At 44.8% G+C, this 24,024-nt stretch overlaps 1 protein-coding gene across 4 annotated transcripts in view; it reads right to left on the bottom strand.

The window, feature by feature from the left end:
- The window catches only part of GALNT10 (polypeptide N-acetylgalactosaminyltransferase 10), a 230,234-nt gene that overhangs the window by 78,116 nt on the left and 128,094 nt on the right, over positions 1 to 24,024 (bottom strand). For all 4 annotated transcript variants that reach the window (XM_028493385.2, XM_028493384.2, XM_024118287.3 and 1 more), the window contains one exon: positions 15,778 to 15,944. In XM_028493385.2, the coding sequence (XP_028349186.1) occupies positions 15,778 to 15,944 (167 nt within the window). The remainder of the gene's footprint in view (positions 1 to 15,777; positions 15,945 to 24,024) is intronic.

The raw sequence follows: 24,024 nt of genomic DNA, 5'->3' as shown, positions 1-24,024 counted from the left end.
AACGGGAGAGGCCGCAGCAGAGGGAGGCCCGCATACCACAAAAAAAAAAAAAAAAAAAAAAAGTGGCATTTACTACTGTTCTCATACATTATTATTATTAATAATGAAGTTTAAGTTTTGGGGTCCATAAGCTGCAGATACAAAGGTGGATGAAGGAAAAAGAAGGAACAGATGAACACAGAGTTTCATAATCAAGGAATATTATGGCATCCAGGTTAATGCTTATGGTATGGTTAACCCACGGTTACTCTGAGCCAGCCACTGTTCTAAGCCCTCCACGAGCAATATCTCAATTAATCTGCACAACTCTTTAAGGAAGTAGCCCAGTTTTACTCATTGAGGCACAGAGAGGTTAAGTACTAGTTCAATGTCACCCTACTGTCTGACTCTAAACCTAGGGTGCTTAGAACCCAAGGATTCAAAGCCCAAACAACTTAAAAGTTTTGCATCTAGTTTTTTCAAAAATAATTTGCACATGCATAATTTTATGCTGTATCTACAGGGGAGTTTGTGGCCATAAAATTTGGTTCCTGGTACTGCCAAGGTGGGCTTGGGTAATTAAGTTAGCTATAGACACTGGCGAGCATCCAAAGAAATTGTCAAAAGGGAAAATGCCTTTATTAGATGACTAAAACTGTTGTCCAGTCTTGTTGAAAGAGTGCAGTGTATATGCTGTGTTAGCAATTAGCTAAAATGTTAAAATGGGGTGGATACTTGATTGCACTAGTTGGGCCTGAAATGTATTCAAGGATGAGCTTTGGCTCATATATTAAGTCAGTGAAGGAAAACAAAAGGACAAACCGGGTGTCTATACCTGCTGCTGCAGCCTTGCCCTTTGAGCACAAAGGATGGTCTTGCTGACCGGGAACAGTCTGGACCGAGTGCTGTGATTGTGTGCCTGACCTCTGGATGCGCCAGACAGCTGTGGGGACTGCACCCCGCCAGCCACAGGTGCTCCCTGACTGGGAGCAGGACTTGGTCATGAACCAGTCACCTGACTGAAGTACCCAGTGGGCCTCCCTTCCTCCGCTCTAAAATGTAGAGGCTAGGTGAAGATTCCAGAAAGCAGGGCAGAAATCCCCTGAACTCTGAAGTCGTGCTGCCTGGGAACACTAAGCTCTCTTCCATCAGTGGAAAGCCTTGATTTCTTCCAGATTTAAAAATAGACTGTGTGTGTGGGTAACTTGCAAAGCCTGAACTCGAGGTTTTACATGTGGAGAGCTTGCTGACAGATAGGATCCGCGGGAGTGTGGAAGAAATATTTAAAAATAAAGGTTGAAATGTGAATAGAACCGGAGTGCCTGTTCTTGAACTCACTCTACCACATTTTTTTTAGGAATTTATTTTGCAGTGGGAGGCACTTGGGGGTAGGGATACAAACAGGGTCTTCAGAAACCTGGAGGGAGTCATGGGAAGATCAGGGCAGAGGTAGACTCCATTGATGGGTGTGGCGAGGAGAAGTATAATTCAATATGAGGAAACGCTTTCCTAAGAGCTGTCCAGTTAATCATGACACAGCAGGACAGACGTGGAACAGGTGCACAGAGGTAGCTCTCAGAATTACTGACCCGGCCTTACGGGTCACTCCAGCACACATAAGCAGGTGAGTACCCTGAGCTGAAAGAATCCAAACCCGGCTGTCTTGACTTGAGTTTTTCTATTTCTAAGGCCATGAAAGTGGTTAGAAGTGAGCTCATATGGAGAAAGCGCTTTTGGGGGCAAAAATGTTCACTGGTAAGTTTTAAATGTCCCAGGAAAGATCAAAATCCATGTGCTGGAAAGCAGGGCTTTTAAGCCAGGTACCCGCAAATTGGAGATGTTGGTCTACCCCAGAATAGACAGGACAGCAGTGGAGAAGGCAGGGTGCTTCTGACTGAGGATCAGGCAGGGACCCACGCACATTCTCACATCAAAAAACATTTTATTGGACATTTCAGGAGGAATTTATTCCACGTCTGGTGAATTTAGAGTTATGGGCTTGGTTGGGGCCTCAAACAGGTGATTATGGTAATTTAGAGAGAGAGTGCCAAGCCATTTCTGTCACAAAGCCGTTCCAGCTTGAAAACAATAGTGCCTCCTTGTATATATAGAGTGCTGAATACTCTCCAAAGTGCCTTCCCATTATCTCGTTTGGTCCTTACAACAGGCCAGAGATATAGGTTGTGGCTCTCCTGCGGGGCTGTGAATGAGAGTTTTCCCTTCTCTGGGCTTCAGTTTCCTTATAGTGCTCCCAGGACTGCCTGGATCAGAATCCCCAGAGAGCTGGTTATAATGCAGATTCCCAGCCTCCACCCAGATAAGAGAACCTGGACTCATGCTGGGGTGGAGCCTGGGAATCTGCATGTTAAACATACTTTCCAGGTGATTCTTATGTGCACCAGAATTTGAGAACCCCTGCTCTAATATTTCATAACTCCTCAGCAGTGAGATCCTGTCATATGAAACACACACACTCAGCAACTAACAAAATCCTGAAAAAGTATAAAATTCTGATGAGTGGGGAGAAAACAGTCTAGTGTTGGCTGAGTGCATGTGATCATCCAGATAATAACAGCCTCTCAAGGATATAATTAGTGCCCTCGAAATTGGAATACGACTGTTTAATAATTTAAGTGAGATCATCAGGATTAATGAATAGCGGTTGAAATTAAATGTGGGACCATAAATCCGCACAGGCCTGTTACAGTGAGGCAATTATTTACGACAAGGCAACCTGAAAAACAGGGGTCTGACTTAGACTGAAGGCATCTTAACTTAGCTCCTCTGATAAGGGCCATGCAGTTTTGCACTTAAGGTAATCCAGGGTCTACATCCAAAGATATCACCATCCAACTGTATCACAAAGCATTTATTTGTGATATACGGTCTTCTATTCCTATAATCCAGTGTTTTCCAAGTCTGAGCAGCATTTCAACTCTATCAAAGTAATCTGAGATGCCTGTTGAGAATGCAGATTCTTGGGGCCCACCCCAGAACCACCGAATCAGGATCTCTGTGAGTAGGCCCTGGTAAGCTGCAATTTAACAAGCTCCTCCGTTGGTGCTAATAGGGATAAGAGTTAAGAAGCCCTACGTGAACTTAGCTGGAACCGGAGACTGTGTGGGACACACACCCAGCGTGGACTGCCTGCCTTTGAGGTCACTTTCTCCTTGGCCACTTGACTGGAGGGTTCTCCTCAGAGTTCTTGCCTTCTGTGGAAATCGGCATCCTCCTCTATGTCTTTATGGCACTTTTCAGCTCTTTAGGCTCTTTCACATTTCTAGTTCCATCTAATCCCTGTAACGAGACTCTTGAGGTAGATGGGGTAGCTGAGTGCTCACCACCCTGTGGACAGTCATGATAACCCCCATCACCACAACGGCGTCACCGGTGAGCACCGTTACTGAACGCCGACCGTGGGCTGGGCCCTGCGCTATCTCTAGTGCATTACCTCACTTAATCTTCACCTGACCCGTGAAAGGGAGGATGGTAGTTACGGCTTGTGGGTTGGGAGTGACGGAAACCCACCTGCAATGAATTTACGCAAGAGGACGGTGTATTGGCTCACGGGAGGGGAAAGGACAGGGGCGGAACTGGCCTGGAGTTAGGTCAGGCTCAGCTGGCATCACAGGCTGGCGCCTTGGATGAACCACCGTGGCCATGGGGATGGGACAGCACTGGCCAGGTGGGCTGGAGCCTCCTTCATGGCTGGGTGGTATTACTGACCGGCTGTCCCTTCAAGATCACAAGGAATGAGTGGTAGGTGAGGAGCAGTCCACCAAACTGACTACGCCACCCTGTCTTCCCTCAGCTGGAAAGGGTGGGAGATGGGGGCGATAGGGTTCTGCGTCTACGACAAAGAATGCTGAGAGTCAACTCTGCTCGGGAGGAAGGTCTATTTACAGGTCATCTTCATTCACTCATGAGTTAAAAGTATTGCTTCTTCCGTCATAAGGAAGCAGAAACATGTTTTCTGGGAAAGGTCAGGGCTGGTCTTTCCTCCTGCCTGGTTAAAACATATCTGCTGGCTGCTGTGGAGGTTTCTGGGAAGGTAATTGTTAGTTTGAGCTTTCCATTAACGGAGACTGGAGTGCAGTTATTATTTAGAATATTCCAGACCATATATTCTGACAGCACACAGAAAAAAAAAATTAAAAGTTTCTGAGAAGACTGGGCAGAAAACAGCCTTAGGATGCCACCTGTTTTCACCCTCACTACATATTATTAGCAATGCCCAATAAATCCCATTCATTAATTGGCACAGTAGACGGTGGGAGTTATTGGTTATTTTGAGATTCCCGGTTGCTCATAAACAATGTGGGCATCTCTGAAGAGGTCTGCATTCATGAAGCTAACAAATAAATATATATAATTTTATCATTCTGGGAGGAATGAGTAGTTTGGTCTTTCAGGAGAAGGACCTGAGTGTATACAAGGATCCCAAAGGTTGAAAAAGGCAGTCTGAATCTGTTAATACTTTACGGGACCCAACGTCCCTAAATAGTATAAGAGGAAAGAGTGTTACTATGGTCTTCGCATGCCTGTTTCTTTGTTCTATACAATGATGCAAGAATTACATTTTCATGAGATTTTTCTATTTCAGATAGGAAAGCAGGAGAATAAAAAGAGAGAAAAGAGAAATGAAAACTTCAATGACCACGAACACTGTATTGATTAACAGTGCTGCAATCTTCTCCTTTTAATTTTTTCAATAAATAAGAGATGTATAAATGTCTGGATCTGGCCTTCCTGATCTTCAGAACTGTCAAGCATTGCCTGTTTTTGGCTATGAAAACTGGTAACATTTTAAGCCTCCGGTGTTTACAGATCTGAAGGTGCCTCTGGATTCAAATCAAACCAAAATTGGCTCTGGAGCTGTGGCTGCCTGATAAAGACGTGACTGAACCTTTCGGGGACTGGAAGTTTTGCAAGGAAATTGGGAAGAATTCCTGAAGTATTGATATCTTTTGCCAATGAGTCATTTCACAGCTGCCCATGGGTCTGGTGTTGGTCAGTAGGTTAGAGCTGATGCCTACTTTTCGGCCGATGTGCTTCGTTAACCTGCTAGAACCAATATTATTTAGAGAAGCTGGCTAATATTTATGTAACCAAGCAGGACCCTATGGGGCCTTCCCAGGACAGACCCCGCCCCCCCTCCCGACACACCCCCATGTCCTCCACCTGCCTCTTCTTTGTAGAAAAGCTTCAGTCTCCCAGGCCCCCCACCTGAGTCTCAAAAGGCTGGCTCAGGAGTTAATGATTAGGAAATGTGAAGATGTAGAAACTAACAATACTTGTTGGTCCAGGAAACTGGTAACAATTGAGACTATAAATCAGCCCCAGAGTCACTGAACTCCCAGGTCCCTGAAAGATACAGATAAAGGCCTGACACACATTCCTAAGTTGTTTTTACAGGAAGCAGACCTCCACCAGAAAACTGCTGACTGCAAGCACAGAGACCTCAGACTGGGTGAAACCAGAACAGGGGTGATGCTTGAAGCTTCATCTTGATGCCAACCCATCCAATAATTGTGTATGAGCTGAGCATGCACCCTGCAGTCCCCTCCTTCACACTGCCTTCAAAATCTTTATCTCCTAACCGGCAAGTTGGAGATGGTCTTAGGACAGTAGTCCACCATCTACCCAGGTTGCTGGCCCCTGAATAAAGAGACTTTTCATTTCCTGCCAACACTTGTCTCCTGAGTATTGGCCTTTTGAGCAGCAAGCAGCTGAACTTGAGCTGGGTACCAGCCCTGTCCAGTTACACTGACTGTGAACGAAAACAGCAGAACATACTTCCTTAGATATAATGGATGTATATCAGATGTCATGACTGAGCATTTCATATCTTTACCTAGCAGTTTTGTTGTTGTTTTTACCTAAAAGTTTTTTATTTAGGGGGTGGGAGATATGGAGAGGAGGTGAATTCCTTGTACTTGGGTTTGAATTTTCTACTAAATGTGAATTTTCCCATTAGGCAAATGTTGGCTGAGAGGCTCCCAATAAAACTAAGTATAATGTTTAAGTTGCTTACAACAGTGTCTGGCACATGGTAAGTGCTGTCTAGGTGTTACACAGCATTATTATTATTGCTGTTACTGCTTCTTCCCCTCTATGAGGCAGACAAAACCAGCTCTTTCAGCTCCCCACTTCTGAGCTAAAAGAAGGATGGGAAAAGGACTTGGATGGTTTGCACTCGATCAAGTGAGATACTAAGGGACCTCCTTCTTTTATTTTAGCCTCAAATCTCATTTCCCTCTAGGCCCTGAGCAAATAACAATTCACGTCAGACCTAAGCTGGCAGAAAGGCCCAGTAGCTTTCTGAAGAAAGACTATGACAGAAGGGGGGCAGCTCTGTGGCTCTCTCCCTGGGGACCTTATTCCAAGGACCTCCAGTCACCTGTTTCATTAGGTTTTGCTTCCCCCCATTTAGTTTTTAAGGGAACACTAAAACAGTGGAAAAGGTTAGACTTTAATCCTCACAAGAAAATCAGGAGAGTATCAGCAATTTAGCACAGTTTTGCTGCACCAAGTTTTTAAAATATAGAAGGCTCGCCTACTGCTATAGAAGCATCACCTTTCTGAAAATATAATGCAGCTATTTTCCACTACAGAAACGATTCTTTCCCAAACATCAGAGCTTTTGATGCTTCAGATGCAATGTGAGCGATTTATTTGATTTTTTTTCTTTGCTATCCCAGTAAATCATTTATATAGTGCTTGATTCACAAAATCCTGGGTTTTTTTTAAGATGCACAAAATATACCATAAGCATATCGACTCCTGCATGCTGTGTTCTTGCCAGATAGCCAGCAAAAGGTTTATAGATTTCCCCCATTATAAACTAACTCATATTCTGTAACAGCTTTAATCTTCTTAGCAGTTCTCTCCTTTGGAGTCTGAGGGGAGAAGCATTCAGGATGTTATATGAAAGGAGAAGAGAATCAAGAAACCTGTGGATTTTCTTAGTGGTAAGACACCCTAGAGACTGATACATAGGAAGTGTGATTCTTAAGGTTACCGAACCATCATGGGGAAGATGGATCCCTCCCGTCAAATGGGATGACTAACCAGGAGGAGACTCCTCTAAGGGCAGGTAAGCAGTTTAGGACACCCCCCATCGATCTCTCAGAGCCTCACTTTTGTCATCTGTAAGATGGAACTGTTTCCCCTGCCTTCACAGTTCCAAAGAAGGAACAATATTTCATTTCTGGGGTGGCCAGGAGAGGGGTCACAGGGCAGGCCAAAGTACGAATGCTCAGGCTGCCCACACGGCCTGCTAATTTATGCTTTCCCTGCTGTGGTGAACTCACCGGCACAGGCTCTGCCCTGCCAGGGAGGCCCACAGCTCCTCACTGCTCAGCCTGTCCCTGCATCAGTCAGTTCAGGAGCAAAGTGGTAGGGACAGATGCGTGTTGTGCTCTCTGTATCAGCCTCTCCAACAATACGCCTAATATTCTGGAGTCATATGAATCCTGTATCCCACAATTGACTCAGAGGAGGAGAGATGTGATAGTCATTTTATAAATGACAAGGGGGAAATGACTGTAGAAAACTTAGTGGAAGAAACCTGGATACAAAGTTAAACATAACTGGATGTCCACTACACAAAGCGTAATGTAAAGGGGCTAAACGTAGATTCACATTATGGGTTATTGTCTAGCTAGTAAAAAACAGATGAGTTAGCACTATACCTATTGACCTGAGGGATGTCTGTGATACATTAACGGGGAAAAAAAAAGAAGAGCAATATGTACAGTATGATCCCATTAAAAGGGGAGAAAAAAACATGTAAAGATTAGGGGCAAAAGTTCTAGAATCAGAATGCATGGTTTTGAATCAAAGTTCTGCCTCGTTGTTCTAAGTAGACTGGCCATTTACTTAACCCCTCTGTATCTCAGTTTTCTCATCTGTAAAATGGGGATAAAATATTACCTTTATTAAGTAGAAAAAGGAGGTTTGAGATCATTGAGTCCAGTGGTTTTCACACTGGGAATGACAGAAGCCACAACAGTGCTGAGGTGATGAATGGGTAAATGCACTGAGCATGAATGCTCAATAAGTATTAGCTCTTGTTTCTACACATTAGTGTTATGATGCAGAGTGGTCTAGAAGGATACACACCAGACTGTTGACATGAGTTAGTTCAGTTGGCCTGCAACTAGAGGGGGATTGGGAGGGTATGAAAGAGAATATGGAAATGAACAGACACTGGGAACCAAAGAACATGTTCAGATGGTAGATCAGATGCTCAATAGCAAATGTCACAGGGAAGCACAAATCCAAACAACAATGAGAAACCACTACACACCTATTTCAGTGGCAAAAATCCAAAACACTGACAACACCAAATGCTGGCAAGGATGTGGCACAACAGGAACTCTCATTCATTGCTGGTGGGACTGCACAATGGCATAGTCACTTTGGAAGACAGTTTGGCAGTTTCTTACACAACTAAATGTACTCTTATCATATGATCCAGCAACTGCCACCTTCCTTGGTATTTACCTAAGTGAGCTGAAGACTTACGTCCACACAAAAACCTGTACGTTGATGTTTAGAGCAGCTTTATTCATAACTGCCAAAACTTGGAAGCTACCAGGATGCCCTTCAGTAGGTGAATGGATAAATAAATGGTGGTACACTCAGACAATGGAATAGTATTCGGCACTAAAAAGAGATGAGCTACAAGCTATAAAAAGACATGGTGGAACATTAAATGCATATTAGTAAGTGAAAGAAGCTGATCTGAAAAGACTGCATGCTGTCTGATTCCAATTTTATTAGACATTCTAGACAAGGCAAAACTACGGAGACAGTAAAAAGGTTAGTGGGTGCCAGGGGTTAGGAGAGAGGGAGAGATGAATAGGCAGAGCACAGAGGATTCTTAGGGCAGTAAACTACTCCATATGATGCTATAATGGTAGACACACGTCATTATACATTTGTCCAAACCCACAGAATATATAACACCAAGAGTGCACCTTAATATAAACTATGGATTTGGGGTGATAATGATGGGTTGCTGTAGGTTCATCCATTGTAACAAATGTACCCCTCTGATGCAGGTGCAGGACACTGATGAGGGAGTGGGTGTGGGGGGATATGTGTAGGGGGTGGAGGGGTGGATGGGAACTCTCTGTTCTTTCAGCTTAATTTAGCTGTGAACCTGAAACTGCTCTAAAAAATAAGGCCTATTAAAAAAAAAAACACACACACACACTGGGAAAGGGGAGAACCCTAAATGTTAACAGTAATTGCCTCCAGGTGATGAGGTTATGGATGGCTCTCTCTGCGCTTTCCACATTTCCGTCTTGACTCCTAGCCTGTGCTCATGATGTTCTCTGCCTGGAACATTCTTCTCCCTTCCCTACCCCAAGGAGAAGTATCTGCTTATCCTTAGGATCGAGTTCAGCTGCAATTTTTTCTGGGAAGTCTTCCCTGATTTCTCCGGGCTCGACAGTGCCTGGACCTCCACCAAGGGGCACATACTCCGTGGTCTTATGATTGCCCCTTACCTTGTCTGTCTGCCCTGCTGGATGTGAGCCTTAGAAGAGAAGTCTATTTTATTCCCGTTGTAGCCCCAGCACCTGCTGCAGCGACGGGCACAGAGTCATTTCATGAATTTTGCTGAATATACGAATATGAATGAAATCAGGACAAATGTAGAGAAAAACAAAATCAGCAGCACAACACTCAAGGTGAAGAGAACCCAAACAATACAGTGAAAGTGGGGAATGGCCATCCTGACAGTTGTGGTGGTCCTGGAAGCAAACTAAGGCTTCGAGAGAGATGACAAGAAACGAGGAATAGCTGCCGATGGGCTCGTGTCGAGAGTGGTACGTTGCAATGCAAATCAGGTCAGGGCAAACGGATCTCCTTGACGTGTCTCCAGGACTGACCTGGTGTGACAGCGCAGGTCAGAGTTAGTAAGTCCATCATAGAAGGAAGAGCTGGGACCTTGGTCTCAATGGTGAGAGCCTCTACCATGTGTACTAATGGGCCCTGCAATGTCCATACTCCCTCCAGCACCAATCACTGCCAACAATCTGTTGAGAGCTCCACAAACGCTTGCTTGCTTAAGAACCTCCTTTCAGGGAACCCTGCCATGTGTATGTTTTTGTTTGTTTGCTGATGGGGAGCTAAGCTGGGGGAAACGATGTCAGTGAGATCATATTATAGCCTTTCGTTTCTGCACCTCATCATTCCAGGTGGCCCACAGTTCGTCCAAAGACAATAATCCCATCCACGTCTGCATATCCTATTTTTTTTGGAAAACCAATATTGTTTGGAAATGGGGAGGGGAAGGAGAATAGAAAGAAACGAATGAACAAAGACCCCTCTTGATTTTCCTAATAAAGATCTCCTATCTGGGCAGTGTAATCTGGAGGCAGGTCTGCCACCCTACACTCTCACCTTTCTCCCACGAGTGCAAAAACACCTCTTTGGCCTCCTCATCCTCAAGCCAAGCCTCCACGTTTGAAGAGCTTTTGGAGCCCCCTGGAAAACTCCGCAGTGCTCTATTTGCAAGCAGGGCCAGGATTATTCCGGGGCCAACGTTTGCCTTCACTCTAGTCCCCAGTGCTGCCTGCACAAAGCTCTGGATCTTATTTCAAGAATTCATCTGCTCCAATTTTGTCTCCTACCCGAGGTCTCGACCCTCAGCCAAATTAAAATTAGTTGCCCTTAGGATCCTGGAAGAGGCTCGTTTCAGAGGAAAATGCCTTCTGCCAGGCAGCGCCAATCAAGCCTGTAGTTAGCATCTATGAATTTCAACTCTGAGAACTGCCTCTGCTCACGTGGCCCAGAGGAATCCGTCTTTCACGATGGCCCATATTTGCCGTACTTGAGACAGGCCTCTCTATAATTCTGAAGTTGTTTCTCTCAAAACTCCTTTTTAAAACAATCACTGCTAAGTTTTTCTTCCAAAGCTGCCTTGAGAATTTCTTCTTGAAACAAGAAGAAGGATTGCTTTTCTGAAGAACACAGGTTGCAAAATCTGACAGCTAATGTGCAGGACTGAGGGGCATGAGGTAAGAGTTCTCCTCTGCGTTCCATGCCGGATTCACTGAGAAAAAAGGGCCTCAGTTCTCATTCCTGTCTGTGAAATGGGACAGTATTCATTCTCTTCTCTATCTTATTAGGGTTTGGGAACGGTACTGCATTGGGTTAATGTTTTTGCTCTCTGGAGAAACAGATGTTACTTGGTGAATGTCATTCGTATAAAATTTACCTTTTCTTTCTCAAGATTGTTAGTCTTTTTTTTATTGGGGGAGGGGGAATCACGTTATTTTCATCACTGAGTACAACACTGAGGAAATTGGGATATTGGAGCATAAACCATTATGGTCCCGGATTGGTCGTGTTTGATAATGAGCTCTCTTTAGCAAGAAGTTTGCTCTTTAGTACAATGGAAAATGATGTATTGAGAAGCATCCTGGGGGGTAGAAAACAGTAATGTGCTTCTGCAGATGTGTCACATTAACAGCTAAGACGAGGGGACAGGCTGTACTGGGAGTGTAGAGTGGGGATTCTTGTCTCTCCTCTGCAACCAGCTGGCCATGTGCTCTTAGTTAAGCTTGTCCACTGCTCCAGGACTCAGGTTTCCCATCTGTACAATGAGTAGGCTGTTACATCTGCAATTTTCACACATTTTTAAGCAGTGGAGTTCCTCTTAGTGAACAATTTTCCAGAAACCAAATACAGACCATGCCAGGAGAGGTATGTGAACCCCACCTGCACCTGTGAGGCTCTTCACAGCCCTCACAGTGCTCCCTGATGCATTCCTGGGCCCCCTACTGCTCCGAGGCACATGTTCAAAGACAGTAGCCTTGGGTGACCTTGAAATTCTTTTCTAACCCAACAAGTAGAACTGCTGTTTCTAATCTGGATGATGCCGGGTTCACTCTCCCTCTGGAGGACTAATGCCTTGTGATGCTCACAGAAGGATCCTGCCAAGTGTTACGGGTCTGCCCCATGCTTCAGAAAACAGGCGACAGGGACCTGAACCTGAAACCCAAAGACGTGGGCCAGCGCCGGTCACCAAAGGAACCGCTGTGTCTTCCACAGCCACATCTATCTCGCCGAATGAAGACGACCCTGTTGCGAGTGATGGTTTTCCCTGTGTGGATACAGCTGTAGCTGCCATATATTTTCCCTTCTTCTCTGCTCCCCCCTCATTCATTCGTTCACTAATTCACAAACATTAACTAACCACAAATGGTCTAATGAGGAAGCCTGATAATGAACAGGTCAGCAAACAGCCCTGTGACCCCACGTGGAGAAGAGAGCACAGCGGCAGGGGTGGGGGACCGAAGTGAAGATGGAGTGAGAAGAGCCAGCCGTGGGAAGCGCTGGGAAGAGGGTGCCCGGGCAGAGAGAAGAACACGAGAAGATCCCAAGGCAGGATGGAGCCTGGCGTGCTCCAGAACAGAAGGCCCTGCCGTGGCTGGTACACGAAGAAGGGGAGCAAAGCACAGAGGGCAACTCTCACGGCTGTGGCTCTCAAGAACCTGAGGGAAGGCTCGGGTATTCACCCCAAGGAGCTGGGGCTGTGTCTGCCGCAGCACAGTAAATGGACATCAGTTAATGACTTGAGCAATGTGCTCATTTATATCCATTTTCACCACCTGGCTGAGAGCCCGTGGCCTGGGGGTGGCAGGCCCAAACTGGGGGAAGGATGAGGTTGGGAGAGGAGGAGGGGTAAAGGATGAAAGGCAGGAAAGGCAGAGGTAGAGCATGGGTCTGGGGCTCTGAGTCCACGGGTCTGCGTGTTCTGCTCACTGGCTGTGAGTCTGGGCAAGTCACCTGACCCCAGCTCCTCATCGGAGACGCAGAGAGCCCAGGGCCTCCCTCAGAGGCTGTCGTCAAGAATAAATGAGATAATGTATGGGCCTGGCACATAGAAATGGCCCCCGAAATGGTGAATGGATGGGGAGACAATTTAGGTGGAAGGTGGGACAATAGCACATTTTTTTAGTGCTTTACAATTTGCAAAGCCCTTTCACCCACGGAAAGGGGGAGACCATACCTCCATGTCTGTACATTTATCCCTGACACCCCCTCCAACAAACTAGCCATAAATAATGTTAACAGTAATAATGATAATACCAAGCTTAAATGTTTATTTCTAATGTTCACTTTGTGCCATGTACTGTCCTAACCACTTGACATGTATTAACCCACTTAATAGTCATAGCTACCTAAGAGGTAGATTCCCTTTTACAGATGAGGGAACTGAAGCACAGAGAGATTAAGTGACTGGGTCAAGGTCACAGAGCTAATAAGTGACAGGACCAGGATCAAAGAGGTAACTATTGCTAAAGAATGGTGCTACAGACACAAGGAGACACACCCACAGGTGACTTCACAGACCTTGCTTCAGGGACACAAATAAATTTCATATAATGGATGCTATTGTAACCATGGCGGAAGTGCTAAGGGAACTGAGGAAACGAGCTCTGATCATTTAGTTGTCAAACACATATTAAGCACCTACTATATGCCTAAGGAGTTGAGGATATGTAGTGAACAAGACTGATGGGGTGGTCCCAGCTCTCAGAATGTGGAATCTGGTAGAGGAAACACACAACAGGCCAATGTTTACACACATGATGCTCACATGTTACACTTATTTATATTTTAATTCTGATGTGATAAGAGCAAAGAAGGAAAAGTAAAGGGTCCCATGACAATGAGTGTATGTCAAGAGTTAGGGGAGAGGGCTTCCCTGGTGGCGCAGTGGTTAAGAATTCGCCTGCCAATGCAGGGGACACAGCTTCGAGCCCTAACTGAAGCACAGAGAGATTAAGTGACTGGGTCAAGGTCACAGAGCTAATAAGTGACAGGACCAGGATCAAAGAGGTAACTATTGCTAAAGAATGGTGCTACAGACACAAGGAGACACACCCACAGGTGACTTCACAGACCTTGCTTCAGGGACACAAATAAATTTCATATAATGGATGCTATTGTAACCATGGCGGAAGTGCTAAGGGAACTGAGGAAACGAGCTCTGATCATTTAGTTGTCAAACACATATTAAGCACCTACTATATGCCTAAGGAGTTGAGGATATGTAGTGAACAAGACTGATGGGGTGGTCCCAGCTCTCAGAATGTGGAATCTGGTAGAGGAAACACACAACAGGCCAATGTTTACACACATGATGCTCACATGTTACACTTATTTATATTTTAATTCTGATGTGATAAGAGCAAAGAAGGAAAAGTAAAGGGTCCCATGACAATGAGTGTATGTCAAGAGTTAGGGGAGAGGGCTTCCCTGGTGGCGCAGTGGTTAAGAATTCGCCTGCCAATGCAGGGGACACAGCTTCGAGCCCTGGTCCAGGAAGATCCCACATGCCGCGGAGCAACTAAGCCCATGCGCCACAACTACCGAGCCTGTGCTCTAGAGCCTGTGAGCCACGGTTACTGAAGCCCGGGCACCCAGAGCCCATGCTCCATAACAAGAGAAGCCACTGCAATGAGAAGCCCGCGCACTGCAACGAAGAGTAGCCCCCGCTCACTGCAACTAAAGAAAGCCCGCAAGCAGCAACAAAGACCCAATGCAGCCAAAAATAAATAAATAAAATAAATAATAAAAAAAAAAGAGTTACAGGGAGAATTAGAGATGGTAGGAACTGAGTTCAAAATGTGTGTGTATGTATATGTGTGTACACACACCCCCACCCCGCCACGTAAGTGGGGTGTAGTACTAAAACGGGGCGGCAAGCAGCTCAGCTTTGATTATTCTGGAGTGTACTTAGATTCCTTCTCTTCACTACTTATTAGTGCCTCTACAAGAAAATGAGAGAGGAAAGGGCTTCTCTTGATTTTGCTGCAAGTGGTGAAAGCTCTGATGCAAAGAATAAGCTCAAGAACATTGGCTGGAGGGCAAATTCTTCTTAGATTTCATTTGTGGCTCCACCTCTGTGTCTCTTAAACCCATGGGTAAGGCTCATAGCGAAGAGGCTCTGCAGTGTGGTCTAGTGGTTAAGATCATGTGCGTGGTTAAGATCATGCGCGTGGGGTCAGACAGATGTGGCTTGGTCACCACATCACCATCTAAGAGCTGTGTGACCAAGGGCAAGTCACTTAACCTCTCTGAGCCTCAGTTTCTGCATCTGTAAAGTGGTGTGGCAGATACTGTAGGTGGGCTGTCCTGATACCTTCTCTAATCCACTTCTTTTCCTGTTTCTACTAAAGAGGCCAAAAATCAGAACACTCACGTTCCCAGCCACCCTTGCAGATATGGGTGCCCATATGTCAGAGTTCTGGCCAAAAGTCTCTGGGGAGACTTTCCCGAATAAGAAGGCAAAGTCTTCAAAGGAAGAGGCTTTGTTCTCTTTGCCCTTCCTCCTTCTTCCTGCCTGGAAGGTAGAATTCCCAGAGGTACAGCAGCCATTTTGTAACCATGAGGATGAGGAAGTGGGAAGAGAGAAGTCTGGTTCTCCAATGATAGACTCAAGCAGCTGTACCAATCCTGGATCTCATTATCAAATGAATGAATAAATGAATAAACCCCTTACTTGTTTGAGCTATTATTTAAAGTTCTCTATTATTTGCAGTTTAATGCACTTCTACATTGATACAAATGGGATAAAAACAGAACCTATTTCATGGGTGGTTGTGAGGACTAAGTAAGATAACTTGTGTTCAGTGCCAGGTTCATGGCCTCAAGCATCAGTACATGGTGGCCCACATGCTGGTGCTGCTGAAGATGGGAAAACCTACCACCCCTTTGGCAAGTCACTGAACGGAGTGTGGAGGGTGGGAAGCTGGGTGAAATGGGCCCTACCTCGGTCACTGAAGTCGTCCACCAGGACAATCTCGGCGATCAGCTCCGGGGGCGAGCGGTTCAGCACGCTGTGAACGGTGCGGAGGAGGGAGGACCAGCCCTCGTTGTGGAAGGGGATGATGATGCTGGTGTTGGGGAGAGTCTCCAGGTAGCGTTTGCTGTTGCAGCTAGAGGGAGACACGGGGGGACAGGGAGAGGACAGGTTCAGCTCTCATGTTGCCAGGAGAACTCACGCATGTGGTTCAGCTAACTGCAATTCCTACTTCCTCTCCAGGCTTCAGGGAATGAGTGAAAGCTGGGGATGCCACGGTCACTTCACAACTTTCTTCTACTTGGCATCCCAAAGTCCTGCCTCTAATCCCTGCACACAGAGTGCACAGGGATATACACACACACACACACACACACACACACACACACGACCCCCCCGCCCAGCTTTATACACGAGCAGTTACAGAACAACAACCCCCAACAGTGATGGAGCAGCACTGGGGTTTGGTGCTTTACATGCACTAACTTGTTTATGCCTCAATTGTGATAGGAACATGGTTGTCCATCCTCGTGATTCCATGTAGAAGATAGCCCTTCGGTAACACTCTTGTCTCTCTCCCCATCCCTTGCACATTCCTCTCTATGGAGGAGAAACCATGTGTCCTTAAACCTGGAAGAATAAACTAGGCTTCACTGGCTTGGCCCCTCTTCTCTCCCTCCCTGGGTTCTGTGTGCAGGGGGCACATTTTCTCCTTTGCTCTCCACCAGCCCCATGGTAAGCTTGGGGGCAGAAGGCCCTGTTCCTGTGGGCCTTTAGTATCATGGTAATACCCCAGAGAATTAACATAGTTACTTAATATCAGCAAATACTTAGTTGGTGTTCAAACTTCCCTGATGTTTTTGTGTCTTATTACAGCTGGTTTGTTTAAATCTGGATCAAGACAAGGCCCACATTACTGCTTTTAGCTGATGCATCTCCTAGGTCTCTTTTCCCCTTATCATTTGTTTAAGAAACTGGGTCATTTGCTCTATAGTATTTCCCACAGTCTGCATTTTGCTTCCTGCGTTGATGTGGTGTCTCTCAACATGTTCCTCTGTCTGCCCCACTTTGCCTCCTGTAAACTGGTAGTTAGATCTAGAGGCTTGACCTAATTCGATGAGATATTCTGGCAGCCTCTTCATAGGTGCTGGTGTGAGCATTCCTTAGGAAACACATAACGTCCAGTTGTCTTTCCTTTTGTGATGTTGGTGGCCAAAGATGATTTGCATCTAAATCCTTTATTTCATCAGGGGTTTGAAAAATGGTGATTTCTAATTCTATCATTCTTTCTTTACTAGCTGGAATACTTCCATGGAGAAAAACTTTACCATGTCAACTATTTGGCTACACTGAAGTACAGGAAAGATAGGCTAAGTTCTTGATTCTTAATTTACTGATTTTCAGAAGGACTTGGTTCCCTAGCATCCTCCAAAGATGGCCAATTATTTGTTTTCATTATGAACTCATAAATTTTAACATAATTAATATGTTTCCATTCAACGCTAGTATTATTCTTCTTGGTTCCCAAATAAGCCTATTTTTAGCCCAAGGCGGTCTTCTCAAGTTGGCTCCTAGTCCTTTGCACATGGTCACAGAGTACAGACAGCTTCTTTGTTTTCTGACAAAAGGTATAAAAAGATTCTCCAGGCTCAACGTGTATGTTTCCTGCTCTAACCTGGAATCAACCATTCTGCCAAGGAACCCTGGCTCTTTAATATTATCAATATAACCATTTACATGCTGCAATATGGGCACTAAGTGCATTCATTACTATTATGTTGGTTATGGCTTCTACGCCTTTATGGTGGTCAGCACTACAAATATATTTTAATAGATATGAGTTTATGCTAAAATTTCATATATATATACAATTTCATAAACAAAATTACAGAGTTTTAGTAAACTTTAATTTTATATTGTATCTCTTTTTTATTGAGATATAATTCACATACCGTAAAATTCAACATAAAATTCACCCTTTTAAAGTGTATAACTCAGTAATTTTTAATATATCCACAAGGTTGTACAACCATCACCACTATCTAATTCCAGAACATTTCATCACCCCCCAAAAGAAACTTCATATCTATTAGCAGTCACTACCCATTATCCACTGCCCCCAGTCCCTACCCATTATCCACTGCCCCCAGTCCCTGGAAATCACTAATTTGTTTTCTGTTCCCATGGATCTTCCTATCCTAGACATTTTATACAAATGGAATCATATAACATGTGGCCTTTGTGTCTGGGTTCTTTCACTTAAGCATAATATTTTCAAGGTTCATTCATGTTGTAGCATGCATCAGTACCTCATTCTTTTTCATGGCTGAATAATATTCCACTGTACAAATACAACACATTTTATTTATTCATTCATCAACTGATGGACATTTGGGTTGTTTCTACCTTTTGGCTATTATGAATAATGCTGCTGTGAACATTCATGTACACGTTTTGAGGTAGACATATGTTTTCAATTCTCTTGGGTATATATCAAGGAGTAGAATTGCTGGGCCATAAAGTAACTCCATGTTTAACTTTTTAAGGAACTGCCAACTGCTTCCAAAGTGACAGCACCATTTTACATTCCCACCAACTATGTATGAGGGTTCCAATATCTCCACATGCTCACCAACTCTTGTTATTGTCCATATTTTTGATTATAGCCATTCTAGTGGGTGTGAAGTGGTATCTCATTACAGCTTGGTTTGCATATTCCTAATGATGAATGATGTTGAGCTTATTTTCATGTGCTTATAGGCTATTTGTATATCTTCCTTGGAGAAATGACTAGTAAATATGTATTTCATTTTCATATTGTTCCTTGCTGGTGTACAGAGATATAATAGATTTCTTATATTGAGCCTGTGTCTTGCAACCTTGCTGAACTTATTAGTTCTAACAATATTTTTTTGGTGTGGATTCCTTAGGATTTTCTATACACAAGACAGTGTCATCTGCAAACAGAGATAGTTTTACTTCTTTCTTTTGAATCTAGATGCCGTTTATTTCTTCTTCTTGTCTAACTGTCTAGAAACTCCAGTACAATGTTGAATAGAAGTGGCAAGAGCAGACATCCTTGTTTTGCTCCTGACCTTAGAAAGGAAAGCTTTCAATCTTTCACCATTAAATATAATGTTAATGTGCGTTTTTCATCAATGCTCTTTATCAGGTTGAGGGAACTCCCTTTTATTCTAGTTTGTTGAATGTTTTTATCTTGAAGAAGTGTTGGATCTTGTCAAATGCTTTTTCTGCATCTACTGATATAATCGTATGGATTTTGTTCTTTATCCTATTAATATAATGTATTACATTGATTGATTTTCATATATTGAACCAACCTTGCATTCCTGGGATAAATCCTATTTGGTCATGGTGTATAATCCTCCTTATATGTTGCCGAATTTGTTTTGCTAGTATTTTGCTGAGGATTTTTGCATCTATATTCATAAGGGATATTAGTCTGTAGTTTTCTCTTCTTGTTAGGTTTTTGTCTGGTTTTACATATTCTAACTCTTTTGCTAAAAATCTAGGTTCTTAACATTAACAGTTGCTTGTTTTTTTCCTATAACATATAACAGTTTCAGAAAAGCAATACTAATATTATTTCTAACAATATGATTACAGAAAATTTAAGATTCCTTTTGTTCTTCATTTCTTTTCATCTTTGGGGTATATTTCAGCAGAGATATGAGGGATTTTCCCAGGGCCCAGAAAAGGGGAGCTGAGGACCAGGCAGGCCAAGAGGGAATAACAAAATTGCCCACCTTGGGACTTCCCTGGTGATGCAGTGGTTAAGAATCCGCCTGCCAATGCAAGGGAGACAGGTTCAAGCCCTGGTCTGAGAAGATCCCACATGCGCAGAGCAACTAAGCCTGTGTGCTACAACTACTGAGCCCACGTGCCAGAACTACTGAAGCCCGTGCGCCTAGAGCCTGTGCTCCGCAACAAGAAAAGCCACCAAATGAGAAGCCCGCGCAACGCAACTAAGAGTAGCCCCTGCTCGCCACAACTAGAGAAAGCCCACACACAGCAACGAACACCCAATACAGCCAAAAATAATATATAAAATTAAATTTTAAAAATATATAATATATGTGATAAAATCATTAGAGGAATGTTAATTGCAGAATCTTGATGGTGGGAATCTCGATGAGTGTTCTGTGTGCAATTCATTCAAGTTTTCTGAATGTTTGACGATTTTCAGAAAGAAATGCTGGGAGGAAAAAAACAGGTCAGGGTCCACGGTCTCCTTAGCTTTAAATTCTACCTCTGCTAGAGGCACCAAGGGAAGCTGGGGGGTGGGACAGGGCAGGAATGAACCCATGGTGTCTGGCTGTAAGCCCAGTTACAGCTGCATGGACAGGGTGCCCCTAATTCTGGCAGTCCAGTTTTGATGGACAGGTCAGTCTCTCTCTTTCCCCTTCTTTCATGTCCCCTCTTGCTCCTGCATCTGGCTGGGCTGCCTTTATCCAGGCCCCACCTCCGAGTCCTCCTCCACCCCTTCCCCCACCTCTCTAACCCCTTTGATCATTTTTCAGCCAGTCTTCTGGGGAGCCTTTTCCAACTTCATTATGTCGACCTTCACAAATGAACGAAAGCACCTCTTCTCAAAAATCCCTTTCCCTTAATTTGGCTGCGTCCTCTGTGGCCAAGAAAGACAGGTGCTATCTAGTTTTCTACAAGAGTTCCTGCCTTCCATCCAATTTCGCAGGAGGCTCACTCGTTGCAGCAGGGTTGGAGGGGGGGTTAGCTGCAATAAATTGCCTGGAGTCCATGGGGTGAAACACAACAGCGCTATTACAGCGCAGAGAGCGCTGGCTCTCTTGAACACCAGAGCTGAGGCCCACAGCCTGCCGCTAGATACACAAATACCATCATGTACTAAGGGAAGCAGACGATGTGACAACAGACTAAATTCACTTCTAGATTAACCCAATCCTGGATTTAAAAATTATTCAGAACTTAAATAAAAGGCTCAGCCTTGATCATGTGCTTCTGGGGAGACGAGGAGGGTCTACTCTTTTTCTCCCTCCTCTAACCATCCACTCATTTACTAAATAAACACAAAATGGCACTTCGACTTTTGCCACAGGCACTAGTCATTAGTTTGGTCCCAGCTTAGTCTACTGGTTCAAATAAAAAATTGTGTGCCATGCTGAAATGAATCTCTCCAGTATCCAGCAGGAAACTTGGTTCCACAGACTCGCCCACAGGCCACCTCCCTGTTGGGAGACCGTGTGAAAAGCCCCATTTCTCCTCCTCTTATTAGGCCTCAGATCACAGGAGAGGAGGCCTGGGGGTGGCAGGGAGGAAGAGAGAAGGCCACCACCCACCCCAGTGACACCCCCATCTTAGCTGTCACCTTTAAGACCTATCTGCATGTTGTGTCTTAAGATCTCAACACTGGACAGTAGAGTATGCTCAGTCCTTGTATGTGTGATAAACACAAAGCATCCCTTTGCCTGATGCCTTCAGAGTGTGGTCTCCGGGACAGAGGACCTGGGGCACTGCTCCCAATGCAAAGAGGCTGGGTTTGGCTACGACCAGACAATAATAACCTCCTCCTTCCCCAGTTCATCGTGCCTGACGGTTTATAGAGCACTCTCCCTTTTCTCTAAGCTGGTAATTGCTCACTATGAAAGGCTGGAAAACACAGAAAGGCTAAAAGACAACTGCTAATAACTTCAACATCCTGACACCGGGGGCTGATCTCCGTGAAACATTTAGGGTATGTCTTCCTCCAAGCTCTTCTCTGAACAAATATTTGATTTCTACAACACGGCACATGACACACTGACTTGATGGCTTCCCAGTCTCCATGGGCCCCCAGATACAGAGTGGGCTCCAGAGACACTTAGAAGGGGCCCTGCGGGGGCAGGAACAGGCAGAGCAATGCCCTCACAGAAGGTCAAGGCAGGGACACCATGACATTTCCATCTCATGACATAAATCTTGGTGCCCCCCTGGCTCAGTATTTCTGGCCCCAGGAGACACCATCAAGGAAGAGGCAACTGTGGTATTTCAAACCTTAGGACTATGAGTTGAGTGCAAAACATCCCACCACTTGCCCAAGCACTTCCCTTGTTATCTGGTTCACAGTCTGATGAGGTCCCAACCTCAACAGGATAAAGTTGAGTTAGATGTTCACAGCGTGAAGACCAAGAGGATGGTCAGGGGTGCTTCTTGACACACTTTGAAATGGTGAAAAGAGCAGAAACAAAGTGAATGTTCATCAGTGGGGAAAGATTAAATAAATGATGAAAAATTCGAACTACAGAGTACTGATAGCAGTTAAAAAAATAAGCTGGAAGGGCTTCCCTGGTGGCGCAGTGGTTAAGAATCTGCCTGCCAATGCAGGGAACACGGGTTCAAGCCCTGGTCTGGGAAGATCCCACATGCCGCGGAGCAACTAAGCCCGTGAGCCACAACTACTGAGCCTGCGCGTCTGGCGCCTGTGCCCCGCAATGGGAGAGGCCGTGACAGTGAGAGGCCCGCACACCGCGATGAAGAGTGGCCCCTGCTCGCCGCAACTGGAGAAAGCCCTCGCACAGAAACAAAGACCCAACACAGCCAAAAATAAACAAATAAATTAAAAAAAAAATAAGCTGGAAGATGACAATGATTATAACAGAATATATCTGTTAAGGATTTCTATTATGTTGGGCATAATAAGCACTTTCTATGCATTAAGTCATTTAATTGTCACAATGCTCTTATGAGGTAGGGACTATCGTTACTCCCATTACAATGAGGAGCAAACAAGGCAGAGAGGTCAAATAACTTGCCTTAGGTCAAACAGCTGGTAAGAGCTGGAGCCTGGATTGAAACCCATCTGTACCATATACATAAATATTTTTATAGGGGTAATGTACTATTAATTATACAAGCAAAAAGAAGAATGAATAGATAAAAAAACAAAAACTGAGGGAACTAGGTAGGAGTCTGAAATCCTGGCTTCTGGTTTCTGCTCTGCCATGCAACATTCCAAGTCCCATCTTCTTGCCGGACCCCGGGTTCCCCTTATGTCAATAAGGGAGCTGGACAAAGGGCAAGTCTGGTGTGCCTGCTCTGTAGTCCTTCTCCTTCTTTTGATAAGTGCATCCTGATTCTCCTTGGGGAATCTCCCAGCCCTCAATTTCACAGGGTTTGGCAGAGGTCCTTTCCTTGCCTTGAGGGTGGGCAAGAGAGCCTGGCTCAGCCAGAGCATCGCAGCTCCACAGCCCCCGTGGATGGTTCAGGGATGGGCACCTGTAAATCAGAGTAAATCTTGGCTGAGACAGCTGGGAGAGAGGGAAGCTCTTTTCTGCTGTAAATGAATGTGGGAGGATAGAAGTCTGATCTGCCTGGGGCCACCATACAGACTGTTCCCTAAAATGAAGTTAGGAGAACAGAAAACAGAGCCAAGAGTTGGAGAGAGAGGTTCCTGCTGGCATCATTTAGGGACCTGGATCCAGCTCTGACAGAAGCCATCGTCTACTCCTGGCCTTTTCAGTTACGTGAGTCAATACATTGTCTTTTCTTCAGTCAGCTTGAGTTAGGTTTCTGTCACTTGTAACTATTAAGGATCTTGCTGATATAACTGGATCATCTCTAAGCCCCATCAGTCACATGAATCTGTTTTGGAACTAAGGATGGCTTTTGAAGGACAGAGGCAGAAATTTCCCCAGGTGCTCCCTCTGACCTGAAGGGGGCAGCCTCTCTCATGCTGCAGGAAGAGAACTTTGATCATTCACTGACTAGGAGAAAGTGGCCTGGGCTGAGGGCTGAGGTGGGGTGTGGGAGGCAGTAGGAGGACTCACTGGGGATTGAGCAGCCCCCAGTTGAATATTCCCTAAAGGATTCTGAGCCCTTGGACATAAAGATTAATCTAATCTACTGGCCCTTAACTGCACCCTCAGGGCTTAATGCCGGAGCACTAAAATTAAAAAGAAAAGAAGTCAAAATCAAAGGGAAGCATTTCAAAAATTTTCTCTCCAAGTCAACCTTGAAAAAGAACAATCCAGTCATTTTGAAGGGAACATAAAAAAAAAAAAACATTTAATTCCCTAACATGGGACACTATCCACAGACCAAATTGAAATGCAAGTCCAGGGACTTCCCTTGTGGTCTAGTGGATAAGACTCCCCGCTCCAATGCAGGGGGCCCGGGTTCGATCCCTGGTCGGGGGAGCTAGATCCCGCATGCATGCTGCAACTAAGGGTCTGCATGATGCA

The sequence above is a fragment of the Physeter macrocephalus genome, chromosome 8 (genome assembly GCF_002837175.3).
Source record: "Physeter macrocephalus isolate SW-GA chromosome 8, ASM283717v5, whole genome shotgun sequence".
Taxonomy (NCBI): domain Eukaryota; kingdom Metazoa; phylum Chordata; class Mammalia; order Artiodactyla; family Physeteridae; genus Physeter; species Physeter macrocephalus.
Note: the sequence above shows the minus strand (reverse complement) of the source record. Positions and strands in the feature narration are given on the sequence as shown.